Source organism: Mustela putorius, unplaced genomic scaffold (assembly GCF_011764305.1).
Source record: "Mustela putorius furo isolate JIRA1106 unplaced genomic scaffold, ASM1176430v1.1 tig00537350_pilon_pilon_pilon, whole genome shotgun sequence".
In the NCBI taxonomy this organism is placed as follows: Eukaryota; Metazoa; Chordata; class Mammalia; order Carnivora; family Mustelidae; genus Mustela; species Mustela putorius.
In genome coordinates this window covers 2,279,500-2,306,627 of record NW_025422471.1, presented here as the reverse complement: position 1 = coordinate 2,306,627, position 27,128 = coordinate 2,279,500, and the positions used below count along the sequence as shown (strand labels likewise).

At 39.3% G+C, this 27,128-nt stretch overlaps 1 protein-coding gene across 20 annotated transcripts in view; it reads left to right on the top strand.

The window, feature by feature from the left end:
- PAM (peptidylglycine alpha-amidating monooxygenase) overlaps positions 1 to 27,128 on the top strand; it is a 155,283-nt gene that overhangs the window by 12,290 nt on the left and 115,865 nt on the right. For all 20 annotated transcript variants that reach the window (XM_045074394.1, XM_045074393.1, XM_045074392.1 and 17 more), the window contains exon 3: positions 24,495 to 24,552. In XM_045074394.1, the coding sequence (XP_044930329.1) occupies positions 24,495 to 24,552 (58 nt within the window). The remainder of the gene's footprint in view (positions 1 to 24,494; positions 24,553 to 27,128) is intronic.

Below are 27,128 nucleotides of genomic sequence, written 5' to 3'. Positions count from 1 at the left end.
GCAGAACACACTCTTTCCAGGCAATGATTGCTTTTCACAGATCACATATTCTACTTAATCATATATAAGGGACATATCTAAGGTACACATTAAAGGAATAGCTTTGTCTTCACAGGTAGAAGTCACCTCATCGAACAAACCTCAGTGCATGTTTAAAGAGGAAGGTATATAAAAATAGCCAGCACATTTCTGGTGTGCATTGTGTCGTGGTCTCACCCTCAGTAATCCACGATTAAATGAAAACATTTGCCATGGCAACATCGATTTACAAAGGGCAAATGATGTTTCTGAGAGATTGGAGTATTTCTTTCAGAGATCGCAGATGCACACACAGTTAACACTTGAACACCCTTACTAAATATTTTTATATACAACTGCAGAAGCCTTACGTGATTATTTTTGCATGTTTTCATTGGGAAATAGAACCCCAAACAAAACCATAAACTCTCAACAAAAACTGACATCAAGTTAAATAAAAGCTGGAAAATACCACTAAAACATTTCAGCTTTCACTGTCTGTGGAAATCAAAATTATTGCATGCGGTTGGCTGGACTGAACTATGGTTAAATCATTTGCTTTCCACCGAATGAGCATTTTGCCATGAAAATGCAAATTATCTGTTTACCTCCCTTTCTATAACTGACATTATTAGTTATCATATTTAGCTTCCCCATTTTGGACATTAAAATATTAATTTTATCTCCTTAATGTATTTTTCATAAATGCTAAGGCGGTATTCACAGATGTTTTATGTTGTGGTTTCATCCACTTGCCTCAGAATTTGAAGGCAGATGCCGGAGGTGTAAGCAGGAAGATGAATTGGTAGCCTGGGTGAATGCCAGTATTACAGAGGTGACTGGAGTGGGGTCAAATAAGTTTAGAAGTTAACAAACAGTCTCTGTTGTTTTTCTGCTGTCATAACCATTCCATAATACAAAGTGTGTGTGTGTGGGGGGGGAACAACAACTGTGTTCAGAGGTGAGGAAATTAAGTTCTTGCCCTAACTAGCTCAGAGCGGAGGGTAAAAAATTCATCCTACTCAACATGAATTCTTTTGACTCTGCCAGAAATATATACTGTTCTCTATTCTACCTATCATTTATTTAATCAGCACAGCGAGCTTGGGTCTAGAAGCCCACGGCTGTTAGGTGTAAGGGGACTTTTAGTCCCTCAATCAGTTATGGCAGGAGTCAGTTGAGATAAACAAGGTATTTCGTACAGTTACTGCCCACAATATTCCCTTTTCACTTTGGTCTGTGATGACCTGAAAGCCTTCTACAACAGCCAAAGAGATTTGAAGAACCACTGAAGCAAATAAAAGCCAAATCTAGCACTTCTGTTAATGCTTTCAAGTCTGCTGCTGGTGAGAGACTCCACGTTTATCCGAAGACTGTGTATCATTTATTTCCACTTGCATTCCTTCCTCCGCATGTGTTCCCCAAGATTCAAAAATGTCAGTTGTCTAAATCAAGTTTACAAATACATGATTCCAGGGGCACCTGGGTGGCTCAGTGGGTTAAAGCCTCTGCCTTCGGCTCAGGTCATGAACCCAGGGTCCTGGGATTGAGCCCTGCATTGGGCTCTCTGCTCAGTGGGGAGCCTGCTTCCTCCTCTCTCTCTGTCTGCTTGTGATTTCTGTCTGTGAAATAAATAAACAAAATCTTTAAAAACAACAAACAAACAAACAAAAACCAAATACATGATTCCAAGGTAGTTTCCTTGCCTTTAAAAAGAATAAACCTTCCAGAACCCATTTATTGTGGTTAGGAACTTTATAGAGAACAGAAATATGCCAACCTGGGACACAATCTCTTACAAAGGAGAACGTTATTTAAAGAATGGTCTTGTCTCTTGATTGTGGTAGTCAGTTCAGGAAATTATTGACTGACGATGATTTTTTCTTTGAGGTGTGTTCACATCTACTAGTGAAATCCAAAGATACCGACATGTATATTTTAGTGGAATTAATTCGGATGTATATGAAAATCTTTCAAGTAATTTTGAAATGTAAACAAGATTGAAATGACTTTTCGAATTCTTTCCTTTCTAAATGTCAGTCTGCCAGACCGTTTCTCCCCCAGGCTTTTATAAAATAATCCCCTGTAACCATTGTGATAGCAGTATATGGCAGTCATTTTTATACCTAAATTATTGTATATTGCAGTGAGTAAAATTGCCTTGATAGCTAGCCGTTCTTTACAAATGTACTTTTGTGGATCCTGGGCAGTAGTCTGAATTCCATCTGCATAGTCATCACTCGAGGAACAAATCTCCGTTTCATGTCCATTTGTTGAAGTATTATCCCCACCTCTGCCTTTCTCGAGATGTACTGTCCAGAAAGTAAGTTCCTTGAGAGAAAAGACTTGTTCGTCTTGTTCACTCTTGTAGCCCCTGGGGCTAAAACAATGTAAAGTGTCCAATAAAGATTAGTTAAGTAATTTTTTTTCAAAAGGGAAGGAGGTTACCCTCATACTAGGAATATTCCCTGCTCCTCCCCAATACCCCCAAACACACACACACAGACACACACACACACACACACACAGACACACACTCCCCTAACCTGGGGACCGCTATATGTCTTATGCCTCCATATCCATCACACATCCTCTGCTTGTGAGTCCTTACTTTTTTTTTTTTTTTTTTAAGATTTTATTTATTTACTTGACAGAGATCACAAGTAGGCAGAGAAGCAGGCCGAGAGAGGAAGGGAAGCAGGCTCCCTGCCGGAAGCGGGGCTCAATCCCAGGATTCTGGGATCATGACCCAAGCGGAAGGCAGAGGCTTTACCCCACTGAGCCATCCAGGCGCCCCTGTGTGCCATACTCTTAATATGTAAGAAATGTTGTTCAACTCAATATTTTTGTTTCAACTGTTTCTAACTTTTTACACTTGCCTGATTTTATCTTTATCAGTTTGTTTGAGATATAATTTACTTAATAAAAATTCACCGATTTACAGCGTACAATTCAGTGAATGCTGACAAACATATGCAGTCGTGTGATTGCCCCTAAGTCACAGTAAAGAACATTTTCATCACAACCAAACATTCTTTTGCGCCCCTCTCTGCTCCCTCACATTCCTTCCCCATCCCCAGCCTCTGGTAGCGGGGCCTCTCTGTCACGAAGTTTTGGCCTTTTCTAGATTTACATATAAATATAATCACAACAGTATGTAGTCTTTGGTGTCTGGCTTCTTTCAAGTAGCATGACACATTGAAGATTCATCTGTGACATTGTGTTTATCAGTAGTTTGTTCCTTTGGCAGGCAAATCGGAGCAACCGAGTCTGGACTCTTGACTCAGGCAGGCTGGCTCCGGATCCTGTGATTTTAACCATTATGTTATGATGTTTTTAAGTCCATATAATTTTTAAAAAAAGATTTTATTTATTTATTTGACAGAGAGAGGGAGACTAAGCAAAGCAGGGAGAGGGAGAAGGAGAAGCAGGCTCCCCACCAAGCAGAAAGCCCGATGTGGGGTTCAATCCCAGGACCCTGAGACCATGACCTGGGCGGAAGGCAGATACTCAACCAACTGAGCCCCCTCTGGCGTCCCCAGTGCATATAATTTTCTTTTCTTTTCTTTCCTTTTTTTTTTTAAGATTTTATTTATTGATTTGACAGAGAGAGAGAGAGATCACAAGTAGGCAGAGAGGCAGGGGGAAGCAGGCTCCCTGCTGAGCAGAGAGCCCGATGTGGGGCTCGATCCCAGGACCCTGAGATCATGACCCTAGCTGAAGGCAGTGGCTTAACCCACTGAGCCACCCAGGTGCCCCCGTATAATTTTCTTGATGGTCCTCTCTGATAATATTGTTCTGTTACACAAAAATCTTCAGCAACTCCTCATTCTATAAGCAAATGTGTAAATGCTCTGTGCGCTGGTCCCCATCTGTGCCACTCTAATTCTTGTTCCCTTTCTGAATTTCCCATTTTCTACCCCTGAGCCTGTTTGTCATTCCTACCAGTAGATGCCCTCAAACTGGTGTTATTTTTTCTGCCTATTGGAATTTCTTTTCCTTTATCTTCATCTATTTAAATTGTACCCTGTTAAGTTACACAGTGCAAGTACCTTTTCCTGTGAACCTACCCCCTTCCCTCAAACTGATCCGATGTGAGCGCCATAATATTTTCTATCACTCTTATAGACCTATTGTACTGTCACTTACAGTGATTCATTTTCATGTTCTAAATCTCTCCCACTAAAGGGTCTCTGAAACCAGTGACTGCATCTTATTCATCATTGTGCATATTTTTGTCACTTTCCGCTCATGCTGAACAGACAGACATCACAGTCTATATTCAAAAGAAGCCAGCTTGTACCTGTCCTGCAGACTAGATATTTTTTTCAGTGTTTTGTATCATGTCTTACACATAGAAGGTACTCAGTGAATATTTGTTGATTAATAAATCTTCCTTGAATCTGTGCCCATCTATCTCTTTTGCTCTGGGGTGCATGTAGAAAAGCAGGTCGGCTTATGACTCATATGACTCATGTGATGTAATAAAGATTGTCTGTCTAGTTAAGGCTCTATTCCCAGTGCCTTGCAGAGTGCCTGGTAAATATTTGTTAAGAAGAGATATGTATTCGTTGTGTTTTTTGGTCAGGGCACAGAGCATATTAGCATATATGGGCTGATGAGCCGGTTCCACGTCCCATCTCCTTGGTTAAAATGGTGAGAACAGCATTGGACTATTTTGCATTCCTCATGTCTCAATTCTAGATGTCTACAGTTCATTTCATTTCTTCTTTGAAGTGTCTTTCAGATATGTCTCTTTTCTTCTCTGTCGCAGTGATTCTGGTTTCCATCTTTCCCTGTGCTTCCTGCGTTCCCTGTTCAGGCTTTGCCCTCGCTGTGTTCCTGCCTCGCTTGCTTCTCCCTCTGTTTGTCTTGGGTAATACCTGCCTCGCTTGCAGCCTCCCTATCTCAGAGTGGTCATCATTCCTTCAGAGGAGCTTATCCTGACCACCTCCCATAGCCTCCATCCATCCTACGCCCCTACGCACCCCCCATTCAGAGAGCTGGCTTAGCTCTCAGAGCTCACAACACCTTTTTTAGGAGATGCTTCACAGTGTCAATTTTTTGTGTGGGGGTGGGGGGCAGGGAGAAGTGTCTGTTCATGTCTTCTGCCCCTTTCTTGACTGGATTATTTGTTTTTTGGGTGTTTAGTTTGAGAAGTTTTTGTTTGTTTGTTTTGTTTTGTTTTAAATTAACATATAACACATCAGTGTTACACTTGTTCCTGTTGTTCCTCTTGTCATGCCTCTGTTTTGTTGCCAGACTGTGGCCTTTGTGAGGGCAGGAAGCACATCTGTTATGCTCACCATAGTCTGGCCATAGAACACTCCATATATATTGGCAGGATAGATGGATGTATGGACGTATGGCTAGATGCATGGGCAGATTTCACTGCTACTCTCCTGTTAGAGACTTCTGGTCTGTTTCCGGGCTCCACTGCCTTCGCCTTCCCATTGTATCCTCATTTTTTTTTTTTTTTTTAATTTGACAGATCACAAGTAAGCAGAGATCAGGCAGAGAGAGGAGGAAGCAGGCTCCCTGCTGAGCAGAGAGCCTGATACGGGGTTCAATCCCAGGATCCTGGGATCGTGACCTGAGCCAAAGGCAGAGGCTTAACCCACTGGACCACCCAGGTGCCCCTGGATCCTCCTTCTTTATTCTCATTTCCATCAACATGTTCTTCCTAAAGGAACACACTCATGACTTAATGCCCCTAGACCTCAGTCACTTGCCATAACTAACATCACATCTAAACAGATCAAATCAAAATTCACCTTGTCTCTCAGCCCCTTTCATTTTCATTACCGGACTTCATTCCCTTTATCCCACTTCCTTTCTCAGAACCCCCGAAAATGTGACCTGTGTGCCTTTCCATCCAGTCACCGCACTGTCTCTCCTTCTACCCCACTTAGTCCCATCTCAGGGTTTTGGGTCAAACTAGCTTTACAGCTTAGGGAGTCTTCCTCTTACTTGACTTTATCTGAATTCTTCCTTTTGTACTCAGCAACTCAGCTTCTCTGTTCTAGAATCCCAGAGAAGTCTGGGTCACTTCCTCTAATTTTTTGGCTTTTCTTTTATCATTTTTTGAAATGTTAAGAAATGCCAAACTAGGAGTATGAAAGGAGGGGTGTATTCTACAGGTGACGGAGTAGTTACCGTTGGTCTCTCCAGATGTCCTCTCCACTCTTCTCCAGCCTGCTCTGCTCTGCGGGAAGCTGACCTTTATGGGTGCGGTCCATAGCCTCCCTTGCTCTGTGCCTTCCAGTTGGCTCTAGTCAGTGGGAGGAGATGGAAGACTGGAAAGCAGGAAGATGAGGCCAGGGAATTTATTTCCTTGGCTCTTTCTCTGTTGGGCAGCAAGATGACCATGACAGTGTTTCTCTCCCTCTGCCATAGCTCTGATTATCTCTTAGGGCTAAAACAGTTTCCGATTTTGCCAACTCGTCCCCTTCTTGCCTCCTGTGTCTTTAAGTGGTAACAGCTTGCTACTTTGTAAATTCCTCGAGCATTTCAACATCCCTTACAGGCTTGCTTTAACCTAGCCCACAGCTTTGTTCTTGGTTCCCTGGTTACATTTTCCTCAGATGTCCCCTTTGTTTTGCCTTCTGTTTCCTAAAGGAAGCCTGACTGATAAAAATATAACATGAAATGTAGCAAATTAGTACTTTTATTATAGAAATGGTACAGTACCATCCACAAGAAAATGACAAGATTTGTAAAATATGTTAAGTCTCTGAATTACAAGTGGTGGACAAGTTGAAGCTTGTAAGATAAATGCCATCTTTTTTCAGTCTTGTATCTGTCTCTCGCTCTCTCTCTCTCTGCATAATCTTGCTAGGAGAAAAGGCCCTCCAATATTAGGCCCAGGCAGATGGCCCTCCTCCTTGGACTGGTCCTGTCTAGGATCAAGTCACCAGTTGTTAGTCTCCTCCTTCTCTGGATTCCCCTATCACTCTTCTAGCCCTTAACAGTCAGCTTAGCACTTCACTCTTTCCTGAGGGTGGGCTTTGTCTTCTTCATTATGTTTTAAAGCTTCCGAAGGAAGAAAATTATTATTATCTATTTTTATGTCCCAGGATCAAAAGGTATATGGAATCAAGATATGTTTTATTGTTCAGTTTGTCGGTTATTGCGTTGATAGGTGATAGCAAAGATTCCCAGGGACAAACTGTATCTTCTTTATATTTTAAACATTTTCAATGGAAAACTCCCAATATTCACAAAATTAAAAGGCTTGTATAATGTATCATGAACCCCCCACATACCCATTCATAATGATAAACTCATGGTCAGGCTTCTTTTATCTATAGCCCTTACTTCATTCCTCCCCCAACACACATGGAATTATGTTGAGGCATCTACTAGATATCATTTCATTTCACAGTTTTTCGGTGTATATTTTTAAAGTTCTTGTTTTTAAGACAAGCACAATTACCATTATATCACCACATATCTGGCCAATGTCAAGATTCTCTGTTATATTTTTTAAATGTTGGTTCGTTTGCATCAGGATCCAAACATAGTCTGCATGGTATATCTTGTTGATATGTGTCTCTTAGAGGGACTCTTAAAATTCTTTTGTCTCTTTTTCCCCTTGTAATTTATTTGTGAGGAAAACAGCATTTGTCCTAAGAGTTTTCTGTATTCTGCAGGTGCCTGGGTGGCTCATTGGGTTGAGCCTCTGCCTTCTGCTCAGGTCATGATCTCAGGGTCCTGGGATTGAGTCCCGCATCCGGCTCTCTGCTCAGCATGGAGCCTGCTTCCTCCTCTCTCTCTGCCTGCCTCTCTGCCTACTTGTGATCTCTGTCTGTCAAATAAATAAATAAGATCTTTAAAAAAGCAAAAATAAAAATAAAAGAGTTTTCTGTATTCTAGGTTTTGCTTATTGCATCTCTGCAGTTCGATGTAACAAATACCTCTGTCCCTTATATTTCTATACTGGTACATAAAAAGACTTGAGTTGAGATTGAGTTGAGAGTTTTTGGCAAGAATTTTTCATAGGTGATATTATATTAAGCCAATAGGAAACATAGACTGTCTGATTGATCTCTTCTTATGATATAAATCATAGATACTAAATTTGGAATCGGGATGTTGATTATATATAAAGTTTCCTATCAGCTTTTCAGCTATTGGTTTTAGCAGCCATGAATATTTACCATTGCTTAGATTCATTGGAAGTTGCATATGATGAGTATTCTAATTATGTCATTTCTTCCGAATTTGTCAATGGAAATACTTTGGTAAAAAGAAACTTTCCTCTGGGGAGACTCTTGTGGATTGTTTGTGGGAATGTGAATTGGTACAGCAACTATGGAAAACTGTATGGAGATTGTTTAAAAAATTAAAAATAGAAATACCATATGATCCGGTAATTCCACTACTGGGTATTTACCCAAAGAAAATGAAAACACTAATTAGAAAAGATACATGCATCCCTAAATTTATTGTAACATTGTTTTACAATAGCCAGGTTATACAAACAACCCAAGTGTCTATTGATAAATAAATGAATAAAAAAGATATAAGTGTGTGTATATACATAAACACAAACACATTCAATAGAAAGTTTCTCAGCCAAAAATAATGAGATCTTGCTATGTGAGACAACATGGTGAAGGAGACGTAATGCTAAGTGAAGTGAGTCAGACAGAGAAAGATAAAAGCCGTATCATTTCACTTATATGTGGAATCTAAAACACAAAGCAAACAAACAGACTTTTAAATGGGAAGAACAAACTGGTGGTTGCCAGAGGCAGGGAGAGGAGATGAGTGAAATAGACAAAGGAGACTAAGAAACACAAACTTCCAGTTTAAAATAAGTAAGTCATGGGGTACCAGGATGGCTCAGTGGGTTAAATGTCTGCCTTCGGCTCAGGTCATGATCCCAGGATCCTGGGACTGAACCCTGAGTCCGACTCCCTGCTAAGAGGAGAGTCTGCCCTTCCCCTGACGTGCTCACTCTCTCTTTCTCTCAAATAAAGAAATAAAGAAAAAAAATAAATAAAATCTTTTAAAAATAAATAAAATAAAAAATGAAGTTTATTTTATTTTTTAAAAAGATTGCATTTATTTATTTATTTGTCAGAAATATATATATATATATATATATATATATATATATATATATACATACATAGAGAGAGAGAGGAGTGAGTGTACACAAGCAGGGGGAGCAGCAGAAGGAGAGGGAGAAGCAGGCTCCCTGCTGAGCAAGGAGCCTGATGTGGGACTTGATCCCAGGAACCAGGGATCATGACCTGAGCCAAAGGCAGATGCTTAACCAACTGAGCCACCCAGGCATCCCACAATGAAGCTTTTAAAAAAAAAAAAAATTGTATGTGTTCTTTCATTTAAAATTTGGTTTTCTCCTAATTTCCAACCTGGCTTAAAGAAGGACACCAATACTGCGTGAAGTGCAGTTATTTATGTCTATAATGTGAAATGAACTGATGATAAGTAAAAGCATATCTGGAAAATGGACATTTGCAGTTTCTAAAGCTATTTGGTTCATTATAATAATAACTCTATTAACTGTATGACAATATCCACCCCTGGGATTTGAGACGCAAAGAGAAGACAACCTTTGTAGAGTCATTTTTTTTTTGAATTATTAATATTGTCTTTCAATGGAAGTTGGAAAATTATAGTGGGATAAATTTGGCTTGATCATCTTAAAAAAAAAGCATAAATAAAATTCTTAAAGGAAAAAAATGACTCCATGCTTTGGAGCTATTTTTGTAGGAATAGGCCCTTTATGAAAGGTTATTAGTCATGTAGTTTAAAAAGAATTCAATAAATGAATTCAACCAGCATTCACTACATACCCGGTTCTTATGCCAAGTGGTCTTTGGGAATACAAACAAGAATAAATCAAGGCATTAGCCTTTAAAACACATCCAATAACAAGAGACAGACTAGCAAACAAGGAGCTTTGTTCTTACTGCCTAATGTTGAAACAGAGATGTTTATGACATGCAAAGGAAAAACAGAGCGTTCCGAAGAATATTTTTATATTTGATTTTATAGTTCCTCTTAGAAGTTTGAGGCAAAGGATGCAAATCTGTTGTAATGTTTTCTTTATGAGTTGGAAGTCAGACGAAAATGAATAGATTGCAAAAATCACTATGAGGGAGGTGGAGAGAGAATGAATTTGCCCTTGATCATTAGAGTTCAATATATGACTTCATCATTAAACGTAAATACCCCCATACCTGCAGTACCTCTTCTTTTGAAGCAAAGAAACATTTTTTTCAGAAGGCACAATTGTCTTTTTTTTTTTTTTTTTTTTTTTCTGAATTTAGGATTAAAATGGCTTTCTATCTCTTATTCCCCTCAAGATTATCAGGTTGGCCAAACTCGGAATTTGGCATTTTATCCACTCTTGGTCCCTAAATCTTAGTGTGTTTTTGGCATCTAATTAAGAGATGCTGCAGAAATGGTCTAATTGAGTATATATTTGGTTGACTTAATTATTTTACTAGACAAGAAGACAGGGATTTCAGAAATTCTGAACACCACAGATCTAGACATTGAAATGGACCCACTTGCCCAAAGGTTATCTACCACTGGTTAAATTTAGAATTACGAGGGTTTTGGTTTTTGTTCTCAGGAATATCGTCAGGACCTATTGGTTGCCCATTCTACAGGCATTTTTCTCCCTTTCTTTTTTGACCTTCTCTAGCTCAGAAAGTGACTCTTGATTAGACCAAGCCAGTCATGGTAATTCCTTTAACCTTAGTATGATTGGTTTAGAGAATGCATGTGTTACAGTTCTGGCCAGTTAGATGTGAAGGGAATTCTGCTCCAAGCAAGTGCTTCTGCGAAAGCTTCACTCTTGAAATGGAACTGAAGAAAGAGACTTTCCTTCTGTTGGCTTTTGGCAATTAGTTTCTGAGACTATGATCCTGGAAGCTGCTACTGCCATCCTGTAATAAGGACAAAAGAATTCTACAGATGAAAGGCAACGTGCTGAATAGGATAAAACTGATAGATGGAAAGAACCAAAGTCCTTGATGATTTCACACCACACATTATGTGAGAGACTACATCTCTGCTTAAACCATTTTGAGTCGTTCTTCAGTTTGCAACCAGATGTCCTCTTTGTGATCATAAACATATTCTTAAGCCTCTTACAGAAGACAGAAGTTACGTATTTGATTAATATGGTCTTTGTGATCTATCCTGGTATATGTGCTCAATTCATTATAAGGAGAAAGGGGCTGTTTTTGATAAACACTTTCATAGCCCTAACCATTCATTGCCATTTTGCTTTTTTGAAATGTTTGTACCAATTTTAAGTACCACAATAAATGAAATAAAAAATCAGTCATCTTTCAGGCCAAAAAATCCTGTTAATCATTGCCATGAGTACATAAGTATACTTAAGACTTACAAGATTATTTACCCATTTTAGATCTCTTTCATAAGAAATTTATCAGGCGGGGCGCCTGGGTGACTCAGTGGGTTAAGCCGCTGCCTTCGGCTCGGGTCATGATCCCAGAGTCCTGGGATTGAGTCCCGCATCGGGCTCTCTGCTCAGCGGGGAGCCTGCTTCCCTCTCTCTCTGCCTGCCTCTCCATCTACTTGTGATTTCTCTCTGTCAAATAAATAAATAAAATTAAAAAAAAAAAAAAAGAAATTTATCAGGCAATGGTATACCATACTGATGTCAGTTATTAATGCATAACAAATAGTAAAAGTACAAATAATGAATTAATCCATTAATTTATAAATTGTTCTCTGCTTATGTATGTAGCAGAGTCAGAAGTCACACACTGCTCTCCAAGTATGCAAAGAAAATAAAGATCTTACTTTTTAAAAAAACTTATCTAATTTAGCTTCCTAAGCTCCTGACCCTCTGAGTAGTAAGGAAGAAAATCTTAAAAGTATCAGTTGAGGGTATCCCACTCCCTTTGGGTTCAGACAATCATCTCAACTAATGATTAGGCTTTTCCCCTTCCTCCTTCTTTTTTTATTTGTCAGGATAATATCTGGGTATATGAAAAGAAGGGGTCTTAAATTAATAGACTTGGGCGGTAGGAGGGGCTTCAAATTAATGGAATTCTTGGGCTCAGTTGTCTTCATTGGTATCAACTCTGACATCTCATCTGTGACTATGAAATTAACTTCCTCTTGGCTGGAGATTTCTTCCTTTCCTCCTCCTGCCTCAGCTGTGCCCGTTCTCCCCTTTCCGAGCTCGCATTAGCCCTGCCTCCTTTGGAGCCCTATTAACAGAATGGCTTCTGGGGAAACAAATGTGATTTATTTGGGAGAGAAATGGGAGTACAACAGTTTTATATTTTCACAATATTAATCTCATTACAAATATATAATACGGAAGACTTGGATTGTTGCCCAGAGCTGCAGCATTTATACAGGTGTGCTGAAGTCCGTTGGACTATTACTAAAAGTTGACTATTTTAATTTTGCAGTATTTGTACTTCTCTATTTTATGTACAAAGTATGCGCTTTTCTAGTACGTCATCTCGCTAGTCCTTAATACATGACAAAAAAATTTAAAATCAGTGTGTGCTGAAGAGGTAAATCACACATTCAGATTCCTAGGTGTTGTTAACAACACTAGTCTATGGCATAAAAATGTTTCTTGGGTGAAAATCAGCAAGCATCCATAGAGATTTATTACTTGGTGCTATTATACCCTATTGAACTTATATAATACCAGTATTGTGTCAAATAATTGTCCTTATATTGTTTTATTTTGAATATTTGGAGGTTTTAAGTTGATTTATTGACCCATCGTTTTTCCTTCAGCCTCCTAAATCTTTGGTTTTTGTTGCTGTTGTTGTTTTTTCTTTCTCTTTTTTTTTTCAAAGTTCATTTTATTTTGTTTTATTTTATTTTAGTCATCTCTACCCCCAATGTGGGACTCAAACCCACGACCCTGAGATCAAGAGTCACACGCTTTTCTGACTGAGCCAGCCAGGCGCCCCAGTTTGTCTTTTCATTTCCCTTTTCACTGATGTTCTTTACTGTTTCCTATGTTGGAATAGGCCCTGTGACCACCACCGGAGGAGCTGGTGGGAGAACTTTGTGGTGACTCTGCCTTGTCCTGTTGCCGCAGGCATTTCTTTATTGGGAGGCAGCGTAGAGGGCCAACACTAGAGAGTGTGGGGAATTTGGACTGTAAGTGTGGTGGGAGCTTTACATAGCCCTGAGAAGTCCCTGAGTCAGGAGGCCCGAGTATCCAGTCATAGTCCTTGAAGGAGGAGCTACCAGGAGGAACTGGCTTCCTTAAGGAAGGAAGGAGTGTTAACACACAAAACAGTATATGTCTAAATGTTAGAATTAAATTGTAGGCATCCCTATCCCCCACCCCCCCAAGAACACTGTTAACAAATGGGTTTTAATTAGAGAAGTTATCAACTACTTTCTCCTTTTTGAAACATGGCCTCTCCTCAGCTTCTGGGTATAATACTCTCTTGGTTTTATCTCTGACCTCGGTGGCTACTCTTCCTTTAGCCAGCTCCTTAAGAGCTCAGTCACTTGTCTTTTCTGTTTTCTACTCTCCCAAAAGAGCTTCCTCCACACCCACTGCCCAGCTACCACCCACCTTACATGTGGCATATACTTATAACATTTCTAGGCCTTTCCTCTAAAAAGGAACTTTGACCCAACTTCCCATTTGATATTTACTGACAGGTTTTTCAAATGCTTCCTAAGTTCCATGTGTCCAATGACAAATCCATTTTCTTCTTCAAACCTGGTCTTCTTGGGTTTTTGGTCTCGACTGCTACCAGTGCATTCAGTCAGGAAGAGTTCACCAGAAATCTAGGAATCATCCCAGTGTCGCCTCCTTCTGTCCCATCCAAATCCACTCCCAGTCATGTCTATTTCACCATTTATTTATTTATTTAATTTATGATTTATTGATTTGAGAGAGAGCAAGCACATGGGTAGGGGCAGGGGCAGAGGGAGAGGGAGACAAGCAGACTCGCACTGAGTGGGGAACTAGATGCAGGGCTCAATCCCAGCACCTTGATAGCATGAGCTGAGATGACATCAAGAGTTGAATGCTTAACCTATTGAGCCACACAGGCACGCCTATTTTACCTCTTAAATGTCTCTACAATCTGTTCTCTTTCTTTAGTGCCAACACTCACTTCCAAGCTAATATCACTTTTCTGTATACCTACCCGGCCCTTTTACTTACCTCTCTAATTAATTTGAGCCTCTATGTCAGTTTCCTACAAAACATTTCATTGGCTTCCTGTTGCTCTCAAGAAAAACAAAATTGGGGCACCATGCTGGCTCATTTGGAAGAGTGTGGAACCCTTGATCTTGGCATTGTGAGTTTGAGCCCCATGTTGGGTGTAGAGATTCCAATAAATAAACGTATATATGTATGTAAGTAAGTAAGAAGTGAAGGGAAAAAAAAAAAAGAAAAACAAAATAAAACAAAACAACCAGAGTCCTTAACATGGACTACAAGGTCTAGCAATGTGTGCCCCACATCTCCTTTTCCAGTCCAACTTGATTCCCCTGTCTAAATGCACTGACTTTTAGGGGCACCTGGGTGGCTCAGTGGGTGAAAGCCTCTGCCTTCGGCTCAGGTCATGATCTCAGGGTCCTGGGATCGAGCCCCACATCAGGTTCTCTGCTCAGCAGGGAGCCTGCTTTCTCCTCTCTCTCTCTCTGCCTGCCTCTCTGCCTACTTGTGATCTCTGTCTGTCAAATAAATAAATAAAGTCTTTAAAAAAAAAAAACAGCAAATTCTTCTCTTATAAAAAAAGTAAAGGCACTAACTTTTATTTTCACAGTCCATCAAATTTTCTCCCAAGTATAGGACCTTTGAAAAGACTGTTTCCTATGCCTAAAGCTTTGCTAATCCTCCTCCATCTGTGTCATTTCCCGTGAATTCCTGGCTCTTAACAGCAACCTTTACTTCTACCATGTATTAATCAAAACAGCAAAACACATGTATCTGTGTGATTATTGGTCTGCTCAGCTGGCAGACTGCAAGCTCTGTGAGGACGGAAACCACGTATACTTTTGCTCACAGTTTTGCGGGAGTTGCCCACCCAGTATGTTTGTTGAGTGAATGAATGGATGGGTGGAAGAATGGATTTCGACACAGACGTTAAAAGAGATTTTAAAGGTGAGCAAGTATTCATGAGACGACTACAAGGCATCTGGGAACAGCTCCAGAAAGAACAGAAATTGTGTAGACCACTCTGTTTTCTCACGGTTCACTTTAAATTTCCAAAGAGTAGAATGCATTTCAAGTAGTAAAGTAACTGACAGACCTGTTAAGTTCCAGAACTTCTCTTCCATGACTCCATATTGTCCTAGAATCAAAGGTAAGCCACGTAGCTTAGAAATGTGCTGTTTGGGGGCAGGGACTGTGAGACCTTTCTGTTCTGAAGTATCTCCAAACAGATTTGAGATAGTCACTTTCCAGTCTGCTGCTAAGAGAGAGGTGTGGCTGTGGCTAGTTAATGTTGGCACAAGGTTCAGAAAGCTTTCATTTTTGGGAAACTGGATGAAAAGCATAAACCACTGGCTTAAGCTTGGGGGAGGTAAGTAGTAGAGGTCATCAGCAAGCTCTGTTGAGAACAGTAGTTTCCTCTCACAGAACTTCCCCAGAATCAGAAATCCCAAGGAGGATCCTTCCATTGTCATCACTGGTTGTGGCCTGAGTGATTAATTATATACTGTTATTAGTATGTTCCTTTCTGTTATCTCTTAAATAAAAGTGTGTGAAAGCTCTAAGACAGATGTTCACTCACCAAAATATTTTTTCCTTCATCATTTGCTCATACAGATTTGTAATTCCCAAAGAAGAGCCCTTGCCAGGAAGTAGCTTTCACTTGAGCTACTTGGCATTAAGAATCTTGTCATCATCAGCCATAGTGTGATTATAGTTTAAAAATGCAAATGGGATTCTGGGATGAATCAACTGAAGGATAAAATTCATATGAAAAAGTGATGCCGTGTAAAACCCTAATTAGGCAGCATCTATAATACAGGTTTCACTTCGGCCTTTCTTAAATTGTCCGTTTTTTGCCACCAAAGGAGGAAGGTACAGGCAAAATTCAGCAAATATTTATAGAGCTTCCAGTATGTGCCAGATATTATTGTATATGCTTAGGATGCAAGGCAGACAGTATGACAAGAAGATTACATTCTAGATTGGACTAAACATCCAAAAAGTTGATGGGGCTAGAGCTTACAACCTAACGTTTAGGACAAGAGTAGAGCGTTTTGAAGAATGCTTTCTTTTAGTCAATTTGGGAACATTTTTAACATAAAATTCTCACTATGACTATTTATTCTACAGCTTAATGAATATAAACATAAAAAACATTTTATATGTATTTTTTAAAATATCTTATTTATGTATTTATTTGACAGAGAGAGACACAGCGAGAGAGAACACAAGCAGGGGGAGTGGGAGAGGGAGAAACAGGCTTCCCATCAAGCAGGGAGCCCAATGCAGGGCTCCATCCCAGGACCCAGGTATCATGGTATCAGGACTTGAGCTACTCGGTGCCCGGTACTCGGTACATATTTTATATGTATATGTTAAGGGAAAGACAAGAGCAGAGGGAAAATTAGGATAGAGTATACGCAAAGTGACAGTTTAAGGGATTTTATCTTTAAGTATCTTAAGTTCTGGTTTTAGAGAGGTAGATTTTGGTTTTTTTTTTTTTTTTTTTTAATTACAAGGTTTTTTATTCTTCATCTTCTTCCAACTTTGCAACATAAATATATATTGCTGAAGAAGTTTAATAGCCTGTTATGCTTTTAAATATAGAATACAGCATCTAAAATAGAAAGTCTTATCTTTCTTGATTCTTTTATGTTCTCCAGATTTTTATTTAAATTCCAGTTAGTTAACATGCAATGTAGTATTGTTTTCTGGTGTAGAATTTAGGGATTCATCACTTACATTACATACCTGGTGCCGTCCTTAACCTCCATCACCCATTTGGCCCAGTCCTCCACCCACCACCTCTCTAGCAACCCTCACCTTCTTTGCAGTAAAGAGTCTGTTTCTTGGTTTGCCTGGAGAGGTAGCCTTTTTAAACCTGCGTTTTGCTCCAGAAAAGCATTTGTGTTCTGCTCTAATTTTCCTTTGCTTTAGCTTTCTTTTATACTAGGATGACGTCGAAAATACAGACTCCTGTGTCAGTTTAAGCTTAGTAAGCATGCATTAAAATCACTTTGGGAAACAGCAATTTGATTCTGTTTTCAAACTGGATCGATTAAAAGAAAACTTTGAAAAAACAATTTTCCAATCTCTTCCTTCCTCTCCTAACTAAAGTCCTTGTCACAGAGACTTCATCATTTTCTGAGCCTTTCCCTTGTTGGACTAGCAGCATGACCACCATGCCTGAGGTTTCCACTAGTGCTTCGCAGAACTCGAATTATTTAAACTCAAAGTGAGGGGGCACCTGGATGGCTCAGTCTGTTAAGCTTCTGCCTTCAGCTCAGGTCATGATCCGGGGGTCCTGGGATCAAGCCCCAGGTTGAGCCCTGTGTGGAGCCCCAACTCATGCTTTCTGCTCAGCAGAGAATCTTCTCCTCCCCACCCGTGCTTCTGCTCCCTCTCTGTCTTGCTTTCTCTCTAATATATCAATTAAATAAAATCTTAAAAAAAAAAAAAACCATAAATCCAAAGTGAGTACTGTGTGGAAATGAAGGGCTTTTGTGGAGCCGCTACAGTTTGTCTGGATTGGATTTAAACTGTGTGTGGTCTCAGCTGGTCAAGAGATTACTACTCAGCGAAATAAGTCAAGCGGAGAAAGACAACTGTCATATGATCTCCCTGATATGAGGAAGTGGAGATGCAACATGGTGGGTTAAGTGGGTAGGAGAAGAATAAATGAAACAAGATGGGATTGGGAGGGAGACAAACCATAAGTGACTCTTAATCTCACAAAACAAACTGAGGGTTCCTGGGGGGAGGGGGATTGGGAGAGGGGGGTGGGGTTATGGACATTGGGGAAGGTATGTGCTATGGTGTGGCTGTGAACTGTGTAAACCTGATGATTCACAGACCTGTACCCCCGGGGATAAAAATATATTATATGTTTATAAAAAATAAAAAATTAAAAAAAAAAAAAAAGAGGTTACTGCTCGCTTTGCAAGCAACAACTCGAAGGCACAAAGTCACAGTTGCTACCACGAGATGATTTCACTGCTCAAGGGATGGCTGAGAAAAGACCAGAGACCATGCCATACACAATATAATATCTCTATGGGTTGAGGCCTATTCACAGAAAACCATTTGCAAACAGCCGCAGAAGTAAACATATCTGGGTAAAACTGGGTCGTATTGTCTATTTGTATGCCTGTTTGTGTCACCACATTGGAGAGTCTCCTTGAGAAAGGTGGTCTGCAGGGATCCTTCAAGTCCAAACAATATAAGGGCCTGTGAGGATATTATCTAATCAGGATCAAATCAGAGTGTTCCGCACTAGAATCTGAATGGTACCTCTGGTTTCCCAAAACAAAAATTACTGGTTTTGTGTGAACAGATGGTTTTGTTTGTTCCGTATTAATTTAAATATGCACTTGATGTTATTAACTACGTATTCTGTAGAAACCACTGTATTTCTGTCTCACGAACAACTAAATCAAAATAAAGAACACTCTTTAAATAATGTAAGCAAGGTGTTACTGAACCCTATTGTCTGCAAGAGAACTCTTGGTTTAAAATGGGTAATAATAGGGGCGCCTGGGTGTCTCAGTCAGTTAAGCATCTGCCTTCGGCTCAGGTCATGATCTTGGGGTTCTGGAATGAGCTCCCCGTTGGGCTCCTTGCTCAGTGGGGGAGTCTGCTTCTCCTTCTCCCTGCGCCTTTCCCTGCTCATGCACGCTCTCTCTCAGATAACTAAATAAAATCTTTTAAGAAATGGGTAATAATAGAATATAATAGAAGTTCTTTAGCAATAAAGAATTTTCATTTCTGGTACACTACTTTTGTCAGAAAAATGTGCTTTTCTTGGCTCGCTTCCAGGAGCCGTAGTAAAGAGGCATCAGCAATATCATATCCCTCTTGATTCAGATTTGGCTGATGTGCCACATCGGAGAGCCCTGGGAAGCACGGCTATGTAGATTCACATTATTTCTCCCTTTTTGTACATCTGAGCCTTGTGTTAGCAGTTTGAATCCACAGTATTTTACAGACACTCCCCTGGCACCAAGCTCAGATACTACGTTCTTCCCACAGAGAGAAAAATAAGATTCATGATGATGATATGTGGAAAATTTGTGAAAGGTTGTACTGGTAGTTTGGGTTGAATTATGGAAGCATCCTTTCTGGGATGTTCAAATGGAGAAACTATTATAATGGGCAGTAACGTGCTGTTTTTGCGTCTTCGGAATATGTTAGAGAGAAACACTGATCTGAGTTACATATAGGCTTTCAAATAGCTTTACTTTGCAGAAACAAAATAATGACAGCATTAAATCGCTGTGGTTCTAGTCTAGTTCTTTGCAGTCTGTCAACAAGCTTTCATGAGATACTCTCAGATGTTATTGAAAATTTAGGGGACTTGGACTAAAACTTCTTGTTAAATTTTATGTGTCTTGGATTCCTTTATTTCTCCCCTTCATCAAGGAAACAACTAAAGTTGTGTCTAAGAACTGGTATTTTCTTTTCAAATATTAGAGAGATTTGAAAAACAACCTTTTAATAGCTATTTTCCTATTTTGGGCAGAGAAGTGTTTTAATGAACTCGGCTCAAATTCCATTTCATCAGTTTCAAGAATTTTGTTTAATCACAAACAAGTTACTTACCTGTTTGAGTTTCAGTTTTATGCCTTTAAAACAGTGTCTGTAACACTTGCCTGTCAGTGTTATCATGGGAAATGACTATGATGGGATGTTCTAGAATAATGTACAATTGCATTCAGTAAATGTTTTCCCTTTGACAAGGTATCATATGCTAAATATTGATCATATGTTTAAGTCAGTTGAATTTGGTTTGTATTGTTGACAAAGGGGGTGGGGTTATAGTTATCTGATCAGGGTACTGTTAAATGGTGTTCTCCGTGGTTATCCTGAGAAAAAGAAAAACATAACTGGTTACTTGTTCATGAAGTTTTATTACTTTGAGAAATGTATTGTCCCAGGTTTCTTAATGTTGTTGACTCAGAAGCCTTGTTTTTTGTTTCTTTTTTTTTAATAGTTTCTTGATCGCAGGGTTGGTGGTAGTTAAGTATGTGATTACATGTTATTATCGCCTTAAATTCTTATACTGACTACTGCTTTACAGCATGGAATTTATAAAGTAAACCTATCCCTTCTTGGAACTTGCTATAGAAAGTAACCTATATTGATGAAACAGTATTTTGTAATCACCTAAAAAATCTTTCTTTCCCTGCACTATAATGAGTTCATAATAGTTTGGCAAAGGCTATTGTCTAAACCATTCTTCAGCAAATTAACCTGTCTTGTTAAAAATAAAAATTAAAAAAAAAGTTATTCATTTACTTACGAAGAGCCTTGCATTTAATTTTAAATATAGCATTTACTCTCATAGTTAGAGAAAAAGAGGTATGAAGGTTCAAAGGACTCTCCAGAATCACATTTAACTAGACTAAAATGGCAAGAAACTAGGTTAATGGCAAGAAAATGGCAGGAAAGACACATAGCTATTTCTAATCATCTTGAAGGTGTAAACTTGAAGACCTTTAATCCTTGTTCTGACACTAACTACCTGGGTGGCCTTAGGTAGACCAATAACCTTTCTGTGAATCTGTTTCCATTTCTGTAAAAAATGATTCGTTGCCTCTTAGTCCTACTCACAGCATAATTGTGAGAAGAAAATGAAGTAACACAAAAAGAGTGCTTACTCAGACTTACCCAGCCTAAGGGGGACAGAACTTGGCTCTTAGACATCTTTAAGGTATTGCTTCTCCAGTTAAACCATGTAAATGACCCTTAGGGCCATACCTTCCTTACATAGACCTTGAGCTCTCAACTTAATTCTAGGAAGCAAACTGTATTACCAGAATACTATAGAACAAATTCACTGACACCTTTTACACTTGCAGAGAAAATAATAAATTACTTTTTGTTCTCTGTTCTGTTGAACTGGTCTTCAGAGCTTTCAGCTGAAGGCTAATTATTGATTTAATAGACACTGTATTTTTTAGTGTGCTCATTTTTAGGAAAAGAAAAAGGTTTTACCTTCTTTTCTTCTAACAGAATTATTCTTTATATTGAAAAATGGGGCATAAGTAAAATCCTAAATCAGAGTATGATGGGGCATGGGACACCATTGATGCAATGTGTAATACAGACTTTGCTCTCCCCAAATAATTTTGCCAAATGCTATTTATTCTGCAGAGGATCTCTCTCATCTCTTATTTTTTTTTTTTTTAACTGGCTTCAACGGAACAACAACAAAAAATCATTGAAATCTGAATTTATTCTCATCAGAGAAGTTGTAAGCTGAGAAATAAAAATTGGTAGAAGGAAGACATTCCCAATTTTAAATTGCGCAACTGCTGAGAAGAATAAGAATACAATATGGCTCTGATCGATTCTGAGTATAATAGTAGTTTCCTTTATTCTGTACATGCAAGCATTAGTGTTCTTAGTTGTTTATTTTTAATCAAAAGAACCAACTTTTTGAATTTGATATATGTATTTAGTCCTGTAAGTTAACTATTCCAAAAACAACTTGAAGTGGCTTATAATAAAATGAAAGATAAATCCAAATATGAAAGAACTTTGGTTTGAGTTTAATTGCAACCTTTTATCCTTTCCTATTATAAATATGTACTTAGCTACTTTAAACTGACTTTTGTTTTTATATTTCCTTTTAAGTCATTAATTGCTCATAGTGCTTTGAATGATCTGTAATGCATTAGTCAGGCTACTTCGGTACAGATTCCAGCTCCCACACTTACCAGTGTCAGAAGGTAAATTAGGTGGAGATGAGTTAACATGGTAAAGACAGATATCTTAAAAAATAACCATTCTAGGAGTGAAGGAGGTCCAATGTGAACTGAAGTCAACTCTGCCAAAACAAGGGGCAGAAGACCTTTGGACTCTGGGGGATGCTAAGGGAAAAGCACTGAGGAATATTAGGTGGGTGGTCCCTGCGATGAGACCTTCTGGGTTTACTCACTGTTACCTGTCTAGAGGAAAAACAAGCCTCTCGTATCTTTATGACAGGAAACAGTGATGTGAGTTAGAACAAGGCATCCACTGGCTGAGAACCAGAGCAGGATTGTTTCATTGGATATGAGAAGACCATTCTGGGTTATGGAGGATTTACATCTCAGAGAGGTGGAGCAAAGATTTAGAATTGCCAGCTTTCTAAAGCAGCTGTGCTAAGAGGGGCTTCACGAGCCTACCTGCCTAGTGGCAGGTTTTGGCTAGAACAAACAGAAAAGTTACTTAGCCTCTGTTTGCCTTGGTTTCCTCATCTGGAAAATGGGAGAGAGAGTTTATCACAAATTCGTGTTTTGAGGATTAGAGACGTTAAGACATATGGAGTATTTAGAACAGTGCTGGCACATAGTAAGCCCTCAGTAAATGTTAGTTATTATTCTTACTATCTTTAAAGTGGAGTTCCTAATAGTAGCTACCTACGATGTTTGGTTATTTTAATTATTAGTTGCTAGAGTTCGTGAAGAACTATGCCTGGCACGTAATAAGCATTCATTGACTGTCTGCTTAGCAATGGTAACAGTAGAACAGTGGCTACAGTAGCCACGGATCGTTTCTCGCCCTGAATTACTCATAGCTCAGGAGGGCCAAATAGAAAAGAATCTTCCACTTTCTATTTTTTATGTTAGAATGGGGTTTTGTGACAGTAGTAATTCAGAGATTGGAAAAATATTTATGAACAGTGTCATACATGATTATAAGATATTTAAGCATTATTTTCCCATTACATTTCTCGGGTTTTGGTTACACAGTCCACATCTCTGTCATTCATGTAACTTCACCTCCTTGCTGTGCAGCCATCAACATCTCCCAGCACATTTCCTTCTTAGCAAAATAAAAATGAATTGAAATAATTATAAAGCCTTTTATTAAAACAGTTTGTATAATTGGGAAAAAATGGCATATACAAAATCTTACACACTGAATCTTATTTCTCACAAAGTTTAAGGTGGTGATTTGAGGTATAGTTGAACTCCCACCCAGGACAGAATTTTTTAAAAAAGAGGTACAAGGGGCGCCTGGGTGGCTCAGTGGGTTAAAGCCTCTGCCTTCAGCTCAGGTCATGATCCCAGGGTCCTGGGATCGAGCCCCGCATCGGGCTCTCTGCTCAGCGGGGAGCCTGCTTCCTCCTCTCTCTGCCTGCTTCTCTGCCTACTTGTGATCTCTGTCTGTCAAATAAAATCTTTAAAAAAAAAAAAAAGAGGTACAAATTTCATAATTTTTCAGGGCTATCTAGTAGGTTTATTGATACACAGATGATCTCCATCCATGTTTATGGAGCCTCTTGATTCTAGCACTGTACAGTAGTAATCCATGAAGTATGAATTATTAAATGAGTTTGGTCTATATTTGTATTGTGCATATAATCAACCATGGCACACAGTTCACTGCATAGGATCTTCTACTAAGGAAGTGGAATGTGTAGGTTGACAGAAGCCCATTCTCTTTAAATTGCAATTTTTATCACTAAAAATTCTTAATGTTAATATATTTGATGGTGGAAAACGACCATTTAGATAAGAGATTAATTGTTGGAAAAGAAAGAATAACTTGTGAATGTTGATTTCTTCAATGTACAACATAAGAAGATTAAAGTAAGCGAGAACAACCAAATATTATAATTTAAGACCAACTTTTATTCATTGTCTTTCTCTAATTAATATTTGAGCAGCTGTAAAGTGATTCCGGAAATTAAATATTTAATTACGCATATAGTGAAGATGGTCAACACTAACTCCTATACCACTTTAAAGTCAAGTGCATAGGGGCGCCTGGGTGGCTCAGTGGGTTAAGCTGCTGCCTTCGGCTCAGGTCATGATCTCAGGGTCCTGGGATCGAGTCCCGCATCGGGCTCTCTGCTCAGCAGGGAGCCTGCTTCCTCCTCTATCTCTCTGCCTGCTTCTCTGCCTACTTATGATCTCTCTCTGTCAAATAAATAAATAAAATCTTTAAAAAAAAAAAAGTCAAGTGCATAAAAGTGTTTCTCTCTTTTTATAGAAGCATCTAAAATGTTGCCTTTTAACTGGGACAGTACAAGAAATACCACTCGTGACAATTGGCCTTGTCGATAGGATTTGAAGTCAGTTAGGAAAGAGTCCTGGAACAATGTTTGGAGTGCCTGTGTGCTAGACTTGGCCCTTCCATTAACTTGGTCGCACCCCACTGGCAGGCAGCTTTACCTCACCGGGCCAGTAGTAGTTCTTTTTCAGTCACGGAGCCCTTGCTTTCCTGTTTTTGTTTGTTTGTTTGCTTGCTTTCTCTCTCTCTCTCTCCTTTACTAGCAGCAGATTCATTCGATTTTTTATCTTTCTTTCCCTAATAGTCTGATACCTACTTCTGCATGTCCGTGCGTCTGCCGGTGGATGAGGAAGCCTTCGTGAGTAAGTATTAATTGGACGGTGTGCCCGGCGTGGACGGCTGAAGGGAGAGCAGCTACTTGAGATCAGTGAAAGGCTCTCTTTGACGGTTATGAGCATAGTAATCTTTCACTGTCAGTCTCCGAAATGCATGTATCATGCCTAATGCAGAAACAAACGAGAGAAGGCCTCTCAGAGACAAGATTACAAACTGCATCTGGAGAGATTCACGGGTAATAATCGTTAAGGACCTGCATGCAGATGTCCACGGTTGCCAATGCCATGGGGTCCCGTTTGTATAGTATTGGCTTTCTGTCTGTGGCTGGATGCTTAATTCCACTCCACTCAACAGACTGTTTATTTACCTGTTGGTTCGTGCTATAAATCGACTGTACTTAGACTCAACATCAGGGAACGTAAGATTTTGCCTGTCAAACCGTAGATGGGTAAGAAGGAAGGAAGGAGAGATTGAGAGGAGGAGCGAAGGGAAGCAGGGGGAAAGGAAGGAGCATTGGTCCTGTTGCTTATATTATAGAATAAGAGGACTCATAAATGGCAGGTCCTACCTACCCTGGCTGAGGCTTTAAATCAGATGGGAAAAGTGACAAAATGCCATCTGTTTTCATCTAGGTTTTTTTTCGTTTTGCTTTGTTTTGTTTTAAAGATTTTATTTATTTATGTGACACAGACAGAGATCACAAGTAGGCAGAGGCAGGCAGAGACAGAAAGGGGGGAAGCAGGCTCTCCGCCAAGCAGAGCGCCCGATGTGGGGCTTGATCCCAGGACCCTGAGATCATGACCTGAGCTGAAGGCGGAGGCTTAACCCACTAAGCCACCCAGGTGCCCCCATCTAGGTTGTTTTAATGGAAATATCCCGATGACAGACTTTTAACTGTTTAGGGAGGAGGTGCGATTGGCATGTTTATTCACACCTTTATTCTTTTTCTCCCCCTGCTTTACTTCTCTGGTTTGAGATGTTGATTTTAGAGAGAAAGTAATGGTAATGAGCATTGTGCTTTAGTCCCATGAAACTAATCATCAAGTGGGCTGTCTGAAATGGCTATTAGGTGAATTATAAAATGTGTACAGTCACCGTAGGGCCATCTGAGGATGAATTTTCATGAGGTGTCCCCACAGGAATATGCAGTATAGACCTGAAAAGCCAGACCAAAGTATATTTGTTTTCCCACCCACTTTGGTGGCAATTCCAACACAAAATACAACTTATAACAACTCTCTAAAAATTTGTTTCCATAGTTAATTCCTAAGAATGAAAGTCAGACCTTGGGATGTTGAGGGTTGTCTGAGTGTCCTTACCTGCACAATAATCGAATATTACTAAGAAAAAAAAGTAGGAAGGATGGTGCTCCCAGATCCTGAATTCTAAAGATAGAGAATAACTTAAATTGTTAATTGTAGTGCCTTGCATAATGCTGAATGTGACGTGATATACAAATTCATCATTAAAATATCCACAATGGGGTCCCTGGGTGGCTCAGTGGGTTAAAGCCTCTGCCTTCCGCTCAGGTCATGGTCTCAGGGTCCTGGAATCGAGTCCCGCATCGGGCTCTCTGCTCAGCAAGGAGCCTGCTTCCTCCTCTCTCTCTCTGCCTGCCTCTCTGTCTACTTGTGATTTCTCTCTGTCAAATAAATAAAATCTTTAAAAAAAAATTAAATATCAACAATAAAGCTCTCCTCAATTTCATATCCACATATTTGGCAGCCTAGGAGAAAATAATATTTATTTGCTGAAAGGCATTTTTACATGAAGTTTTTTTCTTTACTGATTGTATGTTTTCTTTCCAAGTTCCAACAGAATCTTGACTGGCCTTGTTTCACATTTGCTTAGAAGGCCAGTCTCCATACCTGTATAAATATGGTAGTCATGTTTCATAACAACATTACAGGTCTCACATTAATAGGTTACTGATTTGTTTCTGGAGGGCGGTAGTAGTATATGATTTCAGAGCTGGTTACTCCAAGGACTGTAAATATATATCCTGGAATGAGTTATTGCCCTCCTAATATAAATGTGTTACTTTCACATAAATTAAAATTGAAAAGTACAAGTAAATATATATTTGGAAAATATTCATAGAAAACTTGTGAAGGGCTATATTAGAACTCGGGTACTAAACGTTTCTGCATTTTCTTAAGCACTTGCCTTCTAAGATTAAACGATTCCCAGTTCTAAGGTCTCTAAAGGAGCTTGTAAGATTAATAATTATTTTCAGTATCTTTTTCCTTCTCTTTCTTGCTGAGAGGATTGCATGAATACTAAAGATTTTGTCACTTGTCCAAGTCCTTTAATGTACTAACTCCAGGCAATCTGTGGTTACCATTATCTTACATGGTCCGGCAACCATCGGTGTTTAGGTGTAAGCAAAGTAGAACTGGAAAATTTGCAAACCAAAGAGAAATACCAAACAATCATTTATATAAGGGAATAAGTAAGGGGAAGTTTACATGTATTGTCTCATTAATTCTTAGGTCAACCTTGAAGGTAGTCCCTTTTTATAGTCAGAGAGACAAAGACAGGAACATCTGGGTCTTTCTTTGATTTAATCAAATGGTAGGACGATAGTTTATATAGAATCTGT